This window comes from Gallus gallus, chromosome 20 (genome assembly GCF_016699485.2).
Source record: "Gallus gallus isolate bGalGal1 chromosome 20, bGalGal1.mat.broiler.GRCg7b, whole genome shotgun sequence".
Classification (NCBI taxonomy): domain Eukaryota; kingdom Metazoa; phylum Chordata; class Aves; order Galliformes; family Phasianidae; genus Gallus; species Gallus gallus.
In genome coordinates this window covers 8,665,642-8,683,288 of record NC_052551.1, presented here as the reverse complement: position 1 = coordinate 8,683,288, position 17,647 = coordinate 8,665,642, and the positions used below count along the sequence as shown (strand labels likewise).

Sequence of the window (17,647 nt, the reverse complement as noted above, 5' to 3'; positions counted from 1 at the left end):
ACGCCCGCCCAGCTCTCCAGCAGCCCATTTTTCACCATCAGCTTTAACAGAGGGTTAGAGGGCTCAAACATTTACCAGAGCCTACACGAATTTTTGCAACAGTCAGCCAGGGACAGAAAAGGAGCGTGTGTCTGTCTGTGTTCTGATGGCTTAAAAGAAAATTGAGTGTTTTTTAGACAGCTCCAACCCCACTGCAGCCACAGGAACGGCACAGCTCGTACCTTCTCCTTCACAGAGACCAACTGATGGCAGAACAAATCCAGCTTTCCCCAGCTCCTCTCAATGGCCACGGCATGCATTTGTTGAGTAGATGAGGGAAGGATGACATTTTCAGCTCAGAAAGGGTTCACTGAAAAGGGTTCACTGAAAAAGAGTTTTATCTTGTGTCCCAAAAGGAGAGGCCCTACAGCTAAAGCTTCCATATGCACGCTGGAAACTGCTCGAAAGGGAAGTCCTGGTTTATTCTACAGAGCATCACTGTAGCTTTCCACCACGTACACTTGGGAGGTCCCAAAGCAACAGCAGATGGCAAAAGGATGGGCTGGTAAGACCAGATCCATGGTCACATCCTGCCCTCAAAGATGAGAAACGTAAGTGGAAACTGGTATGCATTAAATACATGCTTTAATAGGTGATGTTAATGCAACAGACCGTCATACAGCTCTGAGTGCTGAAAATACATCCTGTGAAATCACTGCAAACACCTACAGCCAAAACTCTAAACTGAACACAACAGGAAATGGTTTGTTTTGAGCACTCCAGACCAGAGCTCACAGTGAAATCCCAATAAACAGAAGACAAACTGCACATCACTGTACAAGATTTATGATTTATGCCTCAGCTGAGCATATATTCACAATGAAAATGTCATTAAATAACAAAATACTATAAATCTGTACAAAAACCCCATGATTGACAACTCTTTATGAACCTCTTATGAAAGAATTTTTACTCAACTTCAAGTTTTTACACCTGTAGAGCTAAGTGCATTCTTATTGGCCATTTAACACCACCTTTTCATAAGAAAGAAAATGCTTTAAAAACATTGAGGCCTTTTTCCAGCATGTGACCATCACCATTAAATACTAAGCTTGCAGACTTCTATTCCCACACACGAGGATACGATGTGCTGAAGCAGGGCCTGCAGCCTGGGGAGGAAAAATCACAGATCAAATGCCTTGAAAGGTGAAGCTTCTAACAAACAAAAAGCTGTAGCAGAGAGGCCAAACACTGCACAGGCTGCTGCATCTGCTCTCCAGTGAGGTGGGCAACCCCCAGCTGTCTCCCACACAAAACAAACACCTAAAAACCCCAAAAGTGAAACAATCAATCTGAGCAAACAGCATGTCGGACTTCTCCGTTCAACAGCTGGTGAAAGCGTTTCCTCTGCTTCATAAACGGGTCCTCTGCTGTACATCTCTGAGCAGAAGTGCTGAATTGTTTAATATTCCCTCAGACTCGGTTGGACCCTACAGAAGTCAGGCAGAACAGCTCGCAGAGAGGTCAGTAGCATAAAGGCAGGAGAACAGTGGGCGAGGTCTGAAAGTAAATTGTTGATGGCTGTAAATGAATGAAGCAGACAAGCATATCCCCCTTCAATTAAAGGTTCAATTAACTGCCCCATAACAAAGCTCCAGCAGTTACCAGACATGCTGCACTCAAGCACGACCTCGCTGTCTGACAAGCTGATCATTAATGGTAGAATGATCCTGCCACAACTGGGATGCAGGTTAGAGCTGAGACATCTAGCTTCATCCAGCAGGCCAGCAGAAAAGAGCCCCTCAGATTGCTTCAAATAGCAACAAATTCAGAGAAAACACAATGACAGAAACATTTGTTCCACTTTAGCAACAGAGGAAGAAAGGGCTTTGCATCAGCAGTGGGTAGGTTTACATGGAAGACTACCAAGCTCCTGAACACAGTGGAAAAAGCTGGGGAAGAGGGGCTCCAGACAGCTTTATGAGAAGTCTGAAGGTTTCCCCCCCCCCCCCCCCCCTTAGAAACCCGTAGACAATTTGTATTCTCAATAAATTCAACAAGCACTATGAAACAACAACTGCAGAGGATAAAGAAAACAAGAAATCCAATGTTTTTGCACCATGGAGAACGTTCTCTGTACACGAAGGTTAATACTGGTCAGAGACACACTAAGATTACACAATTTATCCTGGCCTTAATTCAAACTTGTTTTCTTACAGGAGGAGAGACAACAACACTCTTACATGATGCAAAGTGAACTCTCATCTCCTCCAGGCAAATGCCCCAGGAAAGAGACACCTCTGCAGCAAAAAAAGTCTTCTTGGGAAGGTGCTGCCTTCCAAAGCAACCAAGAACTTATATGGTAATAGAAAGGTCTGGCAAATTAGATCATGCTATCTTACATTAAAATCCATGTATGTATTAAATACTTCACTAGTTCAAACAAGAAAACCGATTAACATTCTCCTTCTTTAAAAAGAAATATACCAGAACCAAAGCAAAGTGCAAAAATCCCTGTTGCTCCAAGAGAATTATGAACATCAGATAAAAAATAGGAACACAAACAACACAGCTTGTTGTGGAAGATGACTAATTTAAAGTTTTCCTCTGTAGGGTAACCAAGTGTTGGTTCTCAGCAAAGTCAGTACTGATGGACGACCTTATCAAAGTGAGGAAGGTTGAAAATGAGACAGGGGATAGCCTGAATCAGTCCAAAGTTTATTTTCTCCATAGTGTACAGCTCATGGAAGTCAGCTCTCAGCAGGTAGGGCAGTGCACCTCTGCTTGCTTGAGTGCTCACCGTGCTGCTCTCACGCTGTTGCTATGTGCTCTTCCCCAGGCTCTGCTGTATGCTCAGAGCTATCCGTTCTTTGTATTGCAACCTCCGCACTGTCTTGTTCAGCACAGGAGGATGCAAAGCTCTGCTCAGGACTCCCTGGAACTTGTTTGTTGTCTGTGGCTTTTGCACCTTCTTTTTCACTCACATTTGCTGTGTTTTTATGCTGTTCTACCCCACCTGCCTCACTGTTGCTTTCCAGGAGGGTGGTGTTGCAGTGGTGCTCATCACTCCTTGCTGCGACTTGATCTGCACTTAACTCCATGCCATCACTCAGTGGAGAAGTCTGAGCAGTGCTGGGAAGCACAGAGGCAGCCGAGGAGCTCAAAGCCCCACCAATTGCATTGCCCTCAGCCTTCCCACTCATCTCCTCCACAGCTGCCTTTTTCTCACCGACTTTTTCATCTTCAGTCTTAGCGTTTGAAACAGATGGGTGTGACTGGGCACTGTGGGCGGGTGGTGCCATGTTTAGATTTATGGCCAAGTTGAATGTTTTATTTCTTTGTGTTCTTTTATCAACTTTCCTCCTTTTTATGGCAGCATCACCAGTCTCTGGCACTGTTACCTCTTTGGCATTTGCATTTTCCTCCTTCGGTGTTTCTTGGTCCTGTCCTGTTTGTACGAGTGGATTCGAGGGGATTTCTGCATCAATTGCACACTCTTCCAGATTACTGGAGATTTTCTCAATATCAGAAGGGCTTTTCAGCAGTCCACTCTTTATGTTGTCTGCTATATTTGCATCCAGTTTTCTCTTCTTGCTCTCCTTTGTGCAGTCATTCTCTGCTGCATCTTGCACTTCAGCCTCACTGTTGCAGTCCTTCTCCTGCTGGGCAAATGAAGTTTTATCATCATCTTCATCATCCCCTCCTTCTGAAACACACTCACTTATCTTCTCCCTCGTGTCCTCTTTATTAGCTTCAGTTTGCAAATCAGCAGTGTCTCCAACCTTCTGTTCCTCCTCTGGAGACTGGTTCTGACCCTCTTCTACTGAATCATCAATCTTTTTACCAGGAGTTTCCTGTTTGTTTTCAGCCTTTTGGTGCAGCTTCGACTTGGTGGAGCGGGGTCTGTACTTCAAGAGTTTGTCATGGGGCCCCCACACAAAGCTGCCTTGAGGTTTGTAGTGTTGCCAAGCATAGTGAACTAGTTCTCTTCTCTTCCGCTTGCTTCTGATGGTGAACAGGAAGTAATCCAAGGCACTTCTCTTGACATTTGGCAATGTCTCATTAACAAGAGTTTCTGTTAGGAAAAACTTCACCAAGTGCACTTGATAGTGTTCATATCCCATCTCCCCCAGGCACTTCAGGATGCGAGTAATCCTTAAGTTGTTGTGGCTAAACCTGAGAGAAACAGATGACCAAAGTTAAGTGAAATCCTTACAATCCTGAAGTCATAATGAACCTCTGGGGCACCTGCAGAATGTTTTGTGTACTGTTGGCAGTGATCTGTAAAAGACTATTTCACAACGCAGATGGAAATACAGGCTTGTCCTACCTTTAATGCACTTATAGCAACTATATTCAGCAGTACCATCCTAACCCTTCTTGGACTTCTTGGAATTAACTCAATTGCTTGGAAACTTTTTGACTTTCTGCATCACCCACCAGTAGAAAACAGCCACCATATTGGGTCATACATACAAGACCATGCAGCCCAATATCCTGTCCCTGACTGTGGTAAGTCTTGCATCAACAATGCCTTCATTTGTCAGGTATGGAAGATTTTCTTGACCCTGACTTTTTTTTCTTCTCAAACAAGTGCATGGCTGTAGGTAAATGATCAGTAGTACAAAGACTCACCTGTTCAAGTTTAGAAATCTTTCAGCCCAATTCTCCGCTCTCTCAAGTTCTCCAGTTTCCTGGTTCACTAGAATTATTCCATAAAATCTCAACATGAGTCGATAAGCACGTATAAACCTTTCCATAACTTCCTCTGACTTCTTCAAGGCCTGGAAAAGAGAGACCAATGAGTACAAGCTGCAATTCCCTAGCAACCTACATTGCTAAGCAGGATTTGAATGTTAAACAAAGCCTAATTATATCACTCATCACTTCACTTGCTGCTGCTAGCAACTGGCATACAGGACAGACAACTGTTTGTCAGTGCTTGAATGAGACCTGTTCACACCAGGGCCCCAAGAAAGCAAGGCGGGGGGAGCCCTACACTTCAAACATTTAGGGAAAATTCTAACATTCTTCAGATTTCAAAAGCACAAAGCACATAAGCTTTACATACCTCAATTTCTTGACACGTGAGTGGCTTCGCACGAAAATTCATCCCATGTTCACGTAAAGGAAATAGCCTAAGAAGAAAGAAGTTTTCAGCCCAGATGAGCAAAGATGATATCCAACCCAGGGAACCCACTTTCTTAAAACTCAAATGATTCCAGAAATTGTGAGATCACAGGAATCTCACGGAGAGTTCATATTCCTATGAACACAGAAATAGTTAATTAGAAGACAAATCCCTTCTGTTGTACACAAAGGTGATAAATAACAGCACGCTTTGCTTATTTACATCCCTCACTCCAATAAAACTTTGTTCTGCAGTACGTTAGAAGACCATGCATTACTGAGACCTATTACCACAGCTACACTGGGAACCTGTGTCTTCAGGATTTCCAGAGCATTGCTTCCAAAGGTACATAGAGAAAAAAATTGGCAAGTTTCACTTAAGAGTAATTCTAGACTTTGTGGGAAGGTGAATTCAACACCACACATACAACTGCCTGAAGAGGCACAATATTCACGCAGATATTTTACCACTGTATGTATGAATGGTTTTCTTCCAGAACTTCATAGTTGTCCCACCAAGATTCAAGCAGATCTTCAATATGCAAACCTGAAGAGAAAATACAAGACTGAGGCAAGAATAAATGACATTAAATGAAAACTGAAGTTAGCCAGTATCCAAGACAGTTCATTACACATAGCCATGGGTTAGCATTCAGGCACTGGTTTATCTACTGGACAACTATACTGCAAAGTCAGAATAATTAAAAAGGAATCATGTATTTTTTTCAAACTAGCAAACAGAAAATTAAGGAAAACATAGGAGCAACAAAGACATTTTAAAATGGAAATTGTAGAGTTTTGGTTTTTTGTTTGGTTTTGTCTTAATGGCTGTTCCACGTGGATCACACTACACTTCCACCAACTCCAACAGCCGCAGTAGAGCTGCACTGAGCAGCTGTCAATTAAGGTACTCACCATGGGGCATAAAAGCAATCTCATTTTTGTAGAAGCTCAAGTTCCACATATCTTCTTCCTCGTCAGTTTCCGATTCTATCAAGCCCTGGAAATGAGAACAAGAAATCAACAAGCAGCAGTAATGCAGTACTCATCTCAGCACTTCTCCTTCCCTCACATCGGGAGCACAGGCTAAGTCCTTGAAATCTCTGGGAAATAACAGCTTGTTTTTGATGCACCCACATGCACGTTATCCCTTCCCCTTATAAATTAATCCTTTAAAGCTATGAGCCTCAGTGTAAAGATAAAGGGGCATCTTCAGACCTAGAACACATTCCTAAACTTAGAGGAAAAGCCACAAGAGCAGGTGCACTATCACAAAGTCCATACCGGGTAACGATGTCTGTATCTCTGCAAGTCTATTGCTGCATTCCAGTTGCGCCTGCCTGAGAACTAGAGAAAAGTGACAGATCAGACACCCAGAATAACGTGGTCTTCTGAAAATAAAAATCCAGTCTGAACTCAGCATCTCCCACACGTGCTCCCCTGCGCCCACCAGTCTACAGCCCCAGCACCCCCAGAACCACCAGTTCCTACTGGAGTTAGCCAAAAGATTGTTCTTCTGTCTTTATTGGGCTCTTCATGTTTGATGCCTGTCTTCTATCCAGACAGGTTTTCCTACAGAAAAGGTCAAAGCTAGCTGGAAAGTTCCTGAATGACAAATCTCATTTTGTTTGTTAACTCAAAGTTTTCAGCAGGCAAATTAAGCTCTATCTGCCTGTCTCTGAATGTGCTCTGAATCTGCCTGACGTGCTTCAGTCAAGAGATCATACTTTAAACTGTAGAATTCAAGATGTATAAAGATCATTTAAATTCAGGACTCTTCTTTCCTCTAGACATTATTCATGGTGCATTTTCTTCATCTTTGCTTCCTACTCTAGAGCTGTCCTGCTGATCTGGCATCGTGCTCGTTTAGATAACAACAGCCACATGGTCACACCACGTGTTTATTTTATTCCCATAATAATCATCATTTTCATTGCTGCTCATGTCTCCAAGTATCTGTGTGCCAAGCCTACCTTAAAACTCCTCTGAAACAGTGGTGATGAATTGGATCTTCTTTGGCCCTACAAAAGAGAAGACATTTAGAAGGAAACATACTGAACCAGAACAAAATAATACAACAACACCAAATGAAGATACCCACAGCAGTAATTCACACCATCCCCATTAGTTGCCAAGTGACAGATTTACCTTGTTACAACTGAATTAACATGGCTTTATTAATTATTTAAATTACTGTAGAAAAAAAGCCTGTGCTGCCACATTCACCTGCCAGCTAGGCATCAGGGTCTGCTTGCTACACACGGATGCTGGATTCATTATGCTCATAACATGTACAAAGAAATCACAAAGAACACTCCTGTTTCTTCTGAACTTTGTGGAAGTGAAAGTTGCAAACATATCTTTTTTTTTTAATGTATATTTACATGTAAGCGGATCACTTCCATTGTAAGAGCCTTTTGTTACAACTTGTAAGCAACAGAGGCTGAATCTTGCTGAGTGCTACACCATTTGTCTCAAACTATGACAATGCTGAAAAGCACTCTCAAACATCAAGGCACAGCCATCAAAACAAGCAAGATTACTTGTGAATAAAAGGATCCACCCAGTGCAGAGCACGCAGGAGCCAGGGGGTTCAGCAATAGCCAACAAGAGCTGAGCCTTTGCGAGCAGGGATGAGGCAGGCAGAAGCTTGCAAAATAAACCTAAGAAACTTGGAGGAAAGAAGCAGCAACAGGTCTCCCAAGTTATTTGAAAGCTTCATTTGCTACTACTTAACTTCTTTTGCCTAGAGAAAAATAAAAGGAAAACCACTTTGTATCGAGCAGTAAACGCCCGTAAGTGGTTCCACTACTGCAGGAGCAGGATGAGATTTCCCAACACCTCCTTGTAACTAAGTAAACCCTCCAACTGTACCATCCACTGTCAGCACTTGAAATTAGAAGCAGGCTCAGCAGTGGGGAGATGACCAACGAAGAATCTTTAAAATCACATTTAAATATACATTCACACATTGTGGTCCCCATTCATTTGGGTGACAGGAATTAAAAAGACAAACACCTCCAGGTTAGTGCAGTTTTGTTGTCTTTTTTCTAACGTAACAAGCTGTGATGTAACCTAAAATAATGCCTGTCTACATTGCAATACATTTCCCACAGCCACACACTGCGCACAGGATTAGAAATCAGGCACTGGTTTCCCATTGCTGCAACCTCCCCTGCCAATAGGGCAGCTGGAAAAGCACCTAACTACGAGAAGCTGTGCTATGCAGTTAATATTTGGAAAATAAATGTGGCTGCAAACATAGGACTGAGATATCTACTCAGCCAAAGCAGATCAATATTATTCTTTCATTCAAGGTGTAAGACCTGACCAAGATTTAGAGCTCTGAGATTCATCAGTGCTTTTAACTGTAAGTTTTGAGCTTCACAGATTAAAACTTGACACATGAGGAATTAATGAGAACTTCACTGCCAAATACAGAGGAATCAAGTTCAGAATCAAAACCAATGTCCTTTAATGCAGTTAGCTGGGCTGGATTAACAGGAAAATAGTTTTAATTCTGAAAAATGACTGCTTTGCTGAAGAATAAACATAAATACAGAGATAGACATGACACAGTGGGGTAAGGCTGCTTCAGAAAGAAGCTGAGTCAAGGAAGCAAGCAGGCTGGAGCACAACATGAGGAAAAACAATATGGGGAAGCAAAGAGCAAGAACTCAGCCCTCTGCCCATGGAGGTGTTGTTCCTGGATCTCTACAGGCTTGTGACCTTCACTTTCTTTCCAGATTACAGAGACAAACTTGTACACATAAAAATTAAACCTTATTTCTCACAACACTCGTAAACAACTTTAGGTGGGTTTCCACCTCCAGCAATTCTGGAGCGTCAATCAGAACGTGCACTGTTCCATGAAGAGCATGAGGAGAGCAGAGAACAAAGCTGAGAGGGTAACACCAGCTGTGTTTGGCTGGAAAGTGGAAATCAAATCCAACTGAAAGGGCTGAGAGGATGCACAGATTATCAGCAAGAAAGAAGACAGCCTTAGAGGAGAGATGGAAGCCTTCCACTTGGGGACAGTTAGGAGATGGCAGATCTACAGGGCTTGTTACGTGGCTCTGAGCAATGCAGCACAAACCCCATGAGCTACAGCAAATGAAGAGGTAATCCTTGAAGATGAGCATAAGCCCCAGGATGTTCTGTGGTCACTCTTAGAAGAAGCTTAAAGCACTGGAGTGCAAAAGAGTTAAGAAAGACGCCTGCAGAAACTTTTAATTACAAATACGGGGTATTTGCAGAGAAACAAGTGGCATGCAAGCATAAAAGGATTTGAAGGTTTTGAAAGCATGTAATGAAAATAATAAAAAAAACCTCTAACCTCAGTATTGAATAAATACATTAGCAGCTTCTGGAATATATCATACCATCTAGGCTGAGGGGAGAAGAATTAGAGTTAGTGTAATACAAGCAGAAGTAGGAACTTATTTTGGAAACTGACTCATGGCTTTGGCAGGTTGCAAAGGCACAGACTTATACCAGAAGATGCACTGTTTCTTTTTGGAGCCATTCTCACTCTCTTTAAAAAGGAATCAGGCACTGTAAGACAGAGGTCAAAGGAAGAGCTTCACTTTAAAGGTGAAGAGCAATATTCCAGGAGCAAAAGTCCCAGAGACAGCATCCTCCTCAAGGCAAAGGGGAAAAAAAAGGTCCTTGCTTTTACTGCTGTCACAATCCAGAAGTTGCTCTAGGAAAATACAAATCTGCAGAACAAACATCAAAAAGCACAATCTGAAAGTTCAAGGGATTTTATCAGGTTTTAAAACTTGTAAACAAAACCACAGCTCCAATCAAGAACAACAGAAAGTTGACCGTGTGCCATCAAACAATGCAAACCACATGAAGGAACAGGCAAGGATCCACCCCAAACACCTGTGAGCTCACAAAGATCTGTGTAAATAGGTACGGCCTCACTACATCCCCATGAAGACGTGCATACCCATCTGCTCTGTTTATACTTCTGTTTGCAAAGTATGGAGGGTGTGGTTTTGTACAAAGTGTTTGGAATGTTGTGTCACATAGAATTTATACATTTTTTAGAAAATAGCATTTTCTTCACTTAGTGATTATAGAAGAAAAAAGATTAAAGTTCAATACTAAACTCCTTTACAGGTATATTAGAAAGCTTTATCTGCTTGTTCCCACCCTGAGGATATGAATGCATCCCTGAAATGAAACTAGGAGCAAAAGATCAGTCTTCATTTCCCCAAAAGGGGAGGAGTTCACAGACAACAGCATTTCTGCTGATCTATAAAAGGCTGAAGAAGAGTTTTGCATTTGCAAAGCAGCGTTGTAGAAGAAATTACTGAGCCCCATTGTCCAAGAAGAACACTGATGCTAAAGATAGGAGCTTCAGATAAGACAGGCTCCTCATAATATAAAAGTTAGATCAACATAAGAAAATAGAGACAAGTGTTCACATTTTGCAGAATATAACTGCAGTTCTGGGAACATCGGTGGATCTTTTCAGAGTTGCTATATAATATCTTCCATAAGGGAAAAAAAAAATGCTAAAGAAAAGAAAAACTTACAGCTCATTTTAGTCAGTGAACAGGTCTGATGGTTCCCAATGGCATGAAAGAGAAAGTACACTGTAGAGGACATCAAAGAAAAGCAAGGATCTGATGAAGACACATTGTTATTGTGCCAAAACAGCGTCCATAAGAAATGGAATAAACATGCTGGCACGACGTGGAAGACAAAAGGTTATTTATGGGGTAAAGCAGCCATATCATGGGGTGTGGGGGGCAAAGAAAATATGAGAAGCCTGCAATAGCAACCTACTGAAAGTTAGGCAGTTATAAAGCTCCAACACACCTCTGCTGCTGCTATCTGAGTTGCAAAGACATCATTTCTAAATGGGCCTCAGACTGCCTCTTCTCTTTGAGGTCAGAAGATTGGCTTCATCGAGATGAGGACAGAATTACATGCTAACGATGGCTGCCAAGACATACAAACCTTCTGACTCGCTCCGTTTCAAGCTGCTCCAGTCCGCGGCTGTAAATCGGGATAGGAAGGAAAAAGGGCCCAAAAAATACAGGCAGTACGGAAAGCAGCTGGGCCAGGAAGATGCACGGACATGGGGAGACGCGTCGAGGAGCCGGCGCTGGAGCCGGAGGATGCTCGGGGCAGGTGCACACAGGGCTCCGCCGCCCGCCCCGCCCGGCCGCGGTGCCTCCCGCCCGGAAACGAGCGGGCTGAGGAGCCCCGCGGGAACCCGCTGGGCCTGCCGGCACCCACCTGGGCCTGCCGGGGTTCCCGCGGCGAGCTCAGCGCCGACTTCTCCGAATCCTCCGGCTCCTCCCCGGCGGCCGCCTCCGCTCCCTCGGGCTGACCTTCATCGCCATCCTCGTCCTCGTCGTCGTCTTCCTCCCAGGTGGAGTCATACCTCCAGAAGCTCGCCTCGTCCCCCTCCTCGTCCTCCTCAGCCCTGAAACCGAACCAGGCCGCCATGGGAAGCTGGGCAGGGGAAAAGGAAAGCGAAAGGAACGCCGGGCCGGCCCGCACAAAGCCGGAGCACGTGGGTCGGGGCGGAGGAGGAGGAAGCCCGGCACGCCCCGCCCCCTTTCTGCGGCGCGGCGCCCCATTGGGCAGCAGACGGCTCCGCGCGGTCCTAGCGCCCGCCCGCCCGGCCCGCCGCCATGCCGGGGTCACCGCCCGCAGCGAGTCCACCTGCGGGAAGAGGAGGGAACGCCGTCCTGCAGGCAGGAGTAGGGCGGCCTGAGCGGTACACGAGTCTTCGCTCTTCTTCCCAGCCTCGCTACACGGTTGTTGGTAGGAACGGGCTGCTGTAGGAGTGGGAACTTTCCTCCTTCCATCAGCAAGACTCGGGTGCTCGGCACGGCAAGAACACCCCTGCTGCAGCAGCACGAGTGCACGTGAACGCCTACGCACGTGGGGTGAAAAGGAAGCCAGGAGATCATTGGTTCTTCACCTCAAAGGCAATACTGATAAAGTAATTTTTATTAACCGCTGGTCAATACGGTGAGACAAATTCAGCAGCGTTTCAGCCTCTTTCAGTCACCATTTCACGCACTGGTTGACTGCAGCCCATCTTTTCACAATTCAAAAATAGCAATTTCTATCAAATCTTACTATTCTGGTATAAAAAGGTAAGTGTTACAATGTCAGTAACGTTTTAAATTACAGAACAGGAACAATGCTTTGCAACACCAATTCCACGTCTAATAAAACAGCTTAAAATAAATAATGAAGTACAAACCCAGCTGTTACATACTACTGTAGTACAGGTGGATGAAGAAACAGCTCCAAGGTTGGGCACAGCTCAGCTGATCTCCTCCAAACCCATGTGACACCAGTGGATATTTAATTTAGGACACCTGTTAATAACCCTGCCTATAGGTGTTGTCGTTTTCACTTCAGTTACAATATATAAGATTAGCAAGATTGAAAAAAGTGACATCACTGCAGGTAAAAGAAGTAGACTTTCCTCCAGCAAACGGTGTGAAAGAATACCTCAGCACAGCAGTTGTATTTAAAAGGATTTTGGTTTTACTGAACCAACAGCTTCAGGTATTTGACACAAATGCTATGCTTGGATAAACGGCCAAACAACATTACCCACAGAGGGTCTGTAATGTTCAAAGACAGCAACCAAGCAAAGGCAAAAAACAACCAATTCAAAATTTATACACACAACCTCTATTTTTCATGAATTGAGGCTCTGTTTCACTGAACACTTCTTTCAGGAGCTGTTCCAACACCACGTGTGCTACTTGGAAATACAAACACTGCAACTGTTACATATGCATAAACCCTCAGTGCTGCCAGCTTTCTCCCTGAGTGCCCTGAGCAGGTTGCCACCATCCAGCTACTTGGTGCCACGGCACAAACAGGTCGAGAAGGACAGGCACAAAGTCCTGTACGCATAAAGGTAATGTGCAGGTTCTTCTAATAGCTGGCTCAGATATCATTTCCTTTGCGAGAAACGTTCGTGTAATGACAGTCTTACTACTTGGTTTTTAATATTCCCTCCTCACGTTCCACAGTCAGTTACTTCTGTTGTTCACAGCTTTATGTTCTGCGTCGTTTCGCGGCGCTGGGGCTGGAAGGGTTGCTGTTGGCATTTAAGACTTTTTCAGTGACTCTGTTGCGCTTCCTCTTATCAGATCCTTCTTTGGACCCAGAATCTGATGAAGTCTTCTCCTTCTCTTTGCTGCTTGGCTTCTCAGTTGTTTTTCCTAAACTTCCAGAGGGTGCAAAAACTGAAATAGGAGCAAAGTAACGATTTCAGATCAGACTCATGCACACAGGCAAACAAGAACTGACATAAAATCTCTTTATATTACATGAAGCTTTTCAAATAAATACATTCTCAGCACCTTTAAAGATCCTTTAAGTATTACTCTCACTTTTAAAAAGGCATGGCTTTCTTTTATCATTTGATTTCAAAGATGGGCATGCATGTTGACAGGATAGAAATGACATTCCTTAGGTGGAAACAAGCAGCCCTGAAAATACTTCATGGGAATACTTATATAGGACCAATCTGTGAGATTTATTATCAGCAGTGGTCATTACATTTGGGATTTTAGATAGGCTTAAAAACAGAACACCCAAACTGTGAAATTTCATATAGTTTTAAAATACATTTTTAGACCTTTTATTACACTCATCATTACAACACTTATTCTTCAATATTACGACATTATACAGCTAACAGTTGGCTTGGTCTGTTAAGGTAAATAGCAGGATCTCTACTGTCCATGGCTGACTTTGTTCTACAGCAAAATATTTTTTAAAAGTAAGACTTTCACTCATTTAAAGAGGCAAGACAATGCATAACAAACACACATGGACAAAACCCAACCCCCACTCCGCTCTCCTTCCTATTTAAGCATCTCAAGTTTTGATTTATTGGCCTTAATTTCTCATCAAGAAACAAAACAGAATCACAGAATGGTCTGGGTTGGAAGGGACCTCAAGGATCATGAATCTCCAGCCCCCCTGCCAGAGGCAGGGCCGCCAAGCTCCCCATTTAATACTAGACCAGGCTGCCCAAGGCCCATCCAACCTGGCCTTGAACACCTCTACGAATGGGGCATCCACAACCTGTCTGAGCAGCTGTTCCAGCACCTCACCACTCTCATAGTAAAGAACTTCGCTCTGACATCCAACCTAAATCTTTGCTCCCTCAACTTAAAACCATTCCCCCCTTGTCCTGCTGCTATCTATCCTTTCAAAGAGTTGACTTCCTTTCTGTTTATAGGCTCCCTTTACGTACTGAAAGGCTGCAATTAGAAGCTATATAACTGCACACATGAATTAGGAGCAAGGCAGGAATCTCCAGAAGGATCAGATACTGGCAACTGCTTATTCTGTGCACTCGTAAGTTACTCTAGTTCTTTACAACAAGCATACACTCAGTCTGAACAGAAATCACAAAATACACTATATGTGATATTTACATTTTAACATTAATTTTTCAGAATTACAGTTGTTTTTTTAATCTCATTACACAGTAGAGAGTTACAAATTTACCTTCTTCTGGACCTGTATGTGTTTCCATCTCTTCTTTTATCTCCTCTTTCACCTCTTCTTCAATCATCACTTTTCCTACAGGAATGGTCATTAAGCAATAGTTAGGTGCTTTTCAAGAACCATACAGAGCAGCCTCAGCATATGTGCAGTGTGCACAGACATTAGGCATAACAGTAATGGTCTTAGAATTAAAACATGTAAACTATACTAAAAATAAGCACATCCTAATAATAAAAATGCAATGGTTGTACCAGCAACAGGTATTTGCTACAAGTCCAAGTCAAATGGAAGTTTCTTCTATTACTGTAAATCTATAGTTTCAGTAGAAGTATATTTCTAGTGTACACTTTGAAACATTTGCTGAAGTGCTATTCAATGGCCTTAACCATTCATGTTCAACATACAGTCATAGAAATATTATATACAAAGTATATAGACAAATGTTATTATACTCCATAGACTGCCCCACAGCTTTTTGAAAAAGATCTTGCTACAAAATGAACCACATAAAAGTGCACAGATGATCAACTTCAGCAAAAAGGTCCAACTTAATCCCACAGAAGTCTCAACAAAATGCAAAAACACAAAATAAACAACTAACCACTTGGCAAAGAAACATTTTGTTTTTCATTCTGCAAACAGGTATCAGTGAAGCATGTGGATTTTTTGTCTGCTCCCAGAAGCTGAATCTACATGGTATAAACAGAACCTGTTTGTGTCATATTAGCATTAATCTATGTTATATTTAAGAATACAAGGAATACTATGTGGAATTCGACCAAAGGTCTCTCTTGCCCACTAGCCTACTTTCTACATCAGATCAAAGAGGCTGATAAATGGGGAATATGAACACCAGGAGGGTGATCCTTTCACTGATTATTTCCTTCAGCCAGCAGATTCAAGAGATGTATCTGTTCTCTTCTTTTTCATCAGTACACCTAACACACCAGTCTGAAAGAATAGCCATGTATTTATGTTAATAGGGTACACTGTTATGCTTTTTTTTTGGGAGTTCTGTTAAGCCACTTGTGCTGTGATGGGCCTAGAGCAACAAAAAATAAAAGACTTCTATCACATCTTACCTTCTCTCACTTCTTGAATCAGTTCATCAGGGAGAATAAAATTCTTCTCTATATTTGGAAATGGAAGAATCTCAGATTCATGCTTAGTAAGAAAATAAAGATTTTTATGATTGAACTTGTTAAAAATAATATATATATATATATATATATAGAATAAAAATGCAATCTCAAGCTCTATTTTGAGTCCACTTAGTAGCTAAATAATTCTTAACAAGATACTCAGAGAGTAAGGATGCTCCTGATGTCAAACTGGTTCCTAAGTTAATTGAGATCACGACTCATGACCATTAGAGATCATTTCTGGAACCAGGTTGTGGCAAATTCTTAAATATATACAAGCTGTTTGGTACCTCAGTACCTGTGTAAATGTTTGCTGGATCAACTCTTAAGCAATTAGAAATAGAAATAGAATAAAATCACTGAAAAGTCAGAACTCAGTATGGCAAAAAAGAAAATGCAAACAAAAACACTCTAAGTTTTATAGCCTCCCACCTAACACACTTTCATATAGGAAGAGCTTCATCACCTCACTGAAACACAGTGTTCTGTAACTTGAGAGCTGTCAGGTTCCAGGGACTATGACCAATCAGGGCTCCTGAATGACAGGAAATCAAGTGCTCACCTCCACCACCCCCTTATACTCACAAGAGCCTGCATGTCGTACATGGTGCTCAGATGGTCCCAAATCACTTTGGAAGAAATCTGCCGTCCGATATTCTGACTGAATTTATCTCGGATACAAATCATGTGAAAATGGCGATTCACACCTGGGGGGGGGGGAAACTCAGTGCAATCAACACCGCCGACAGCTTGATTTGTGCCACAAAATAATATCATTAAAAAACAAACAAAGAAAAAAAACCCTATAATCACAGGGAAATCATAGAGTACAGCGAGGTGAACCGGACTGAGAGTGCCCCACTCGGCGGTACTTCCACGTGAGACCGCAGCCAGAGCTTCCAGAGAAACGGCGTGAGAAAACAACCGAAGGACAACAGGGAGAGATGAGGGCGGGCTCTGTGCCCCGAGGAGAGGAGATCGGGAGGGATGGGCGCCGCCCTGCCCACCGCTCGGGGCTGCCCGGGCCCGGAGGCCGCTAGAGGCAGCATCTCACTCCGTGCCCTCCCGGCCCCGGCGCCCGCTTCTCCAACCCGGCCAACGCCACTACTCGAGGCCGAGGCTCGGCGCGGCCTGCTCTCACCTACGGGCTTGTGGCCCAACATGGCGTGGAAGAGGCAAACCTCCACTTCGGGGCTCCACACCACCACCGCCTCCTCTGCCGGCACGCCGGGCTCCGGGGCGGAAGCAGCCGCCGCCGCGGCGGCCGCAACAGCAGCGGCGGCGGCAGCGACCGCCGCGGCGGTCCCGGGGCCGGCCGCGGGCAGCGGCGGTTTCTCCACAGCGGCGGCCGCGCCGCCCTCCGCCTCGCCCATGGCCGCGCCGAGCCGTGCTGTGCCGTGCCGAGCCGTGCCGCCGCGCGGCGCCCTCTGCCGTTCCCCCGCAGTGGCTCCTGGCGGCCGGAGGGGCGGGCTGGGCGCGCTACCCGCCCTGTGCTGGAGGGGGGGCAGTTCTGAGGGGTTTCACCTCAGGTTTTCGCTCCAGCCGCTGCCAAAAGGGAGATTTCACGCGGGGAAGGCACTGCGCGCCTCAGTATCCCGAACTGCTCGTCACTGTTTCGGCGCTGTCATTTTTTTTAGGAACTGTTGGTGCTCAAGGGGTAACTACACCTCATGTTGGAAAAGTGCAGAACTCACCTCTTGTGCTCGTCACTTAAGGCATGAAAGTGTTTCATTTGGGAAGAAAGAGAACGCGCCAATTCCTCTGTGGTGTGGATTGGTGTTTTTTTTGGCTGGTTAGCCGTTATCACCACAGGTGATATCACCACACAGGCACACGCCAGGGCTGCTGTCACGCCGGGGATCAGGTTTTCCAGCAGCTCA

The 17,647-nt window shown here is 44.1% G+C and overlaps 2 protein-coding genes across 8 annotated transcripts; both read right to left on the bottom strand.

Annotated features, from left to right (window-relative positions):
- Positions 1-607: 607 nt before the first annotated feature.
- On the bottom strand, positions 608-11,651 carry OGFR (opioid growth factor receptor). Of its 7 annotated transcripts, none has more exons than XM_040651067.2 (10): positions 11,365-11,637; positions 10,656-10,715; positions 9,446-9,499; positions 7,083-7,130; positions 6,394-6,456; positions 6,025-6,109; positions 5,578-5,656; positions 5,051-5,117; positions 4,615-4,763; positions 608-4,155 (listed from the first exon to the last, which is right to left on the bottom strand). In XM_040651067.2, the coding sequence occupies exons 3-10, from the start codon at positions 9,464-9,466 to the stop codon at positions 2,790-2,792; spliced, it is 1,878 nt and encodes a 625-aa protein (XP_040507001.1). In that variant the 5' UTR covers positions 9,467-9,499; positions 10,656-10,715; positions 11,365-11,637; the 3' UTR covers positions 608-2,789. The 7 variants fall into 7 exon arrangements, with proteins under 7 accessions (XP_040507001.1, XP_046758975.1, XP_425708.3 ...); XM_046903019.1 differs by lacking the exon at positions 11,365-11,637 and adding an exon at positions 11,083-11,264; XM_425708.8 differs by lacking the exon at positions 10,656-10,715 and having other exon boundaries at positions 11,365-11,651.
- A 418-nt stretch (positions 11,652-12,069) lies between these two features.
- On the bottom strand, positions 12,070-17,196 carry MRGBP (MRG domain binding protein). Its single transcript, XM_417408.8, has 5 exons — positions 16,909-17,196; positions 16,353-16,474; positions 15,708-15,789; positions 14,626-14,700; positions 12,070-13,349 (listed from the first exon to the last, which is right to left on the bottom strand). The coding sequence occupies exons 1-5, from the start codon at positions 17,138-17,140 to the stop codon at positions 13,159-13,161; spliced, it is 702 nt and encodes a 233-aa protein (XP_417408.2). The 5' UTR covers positions 17,141-17,196; the 3' UTR covers positions 12,070-13,158.
- Positions 17,197-17,647: the final 451 nt, after the last annotated feature.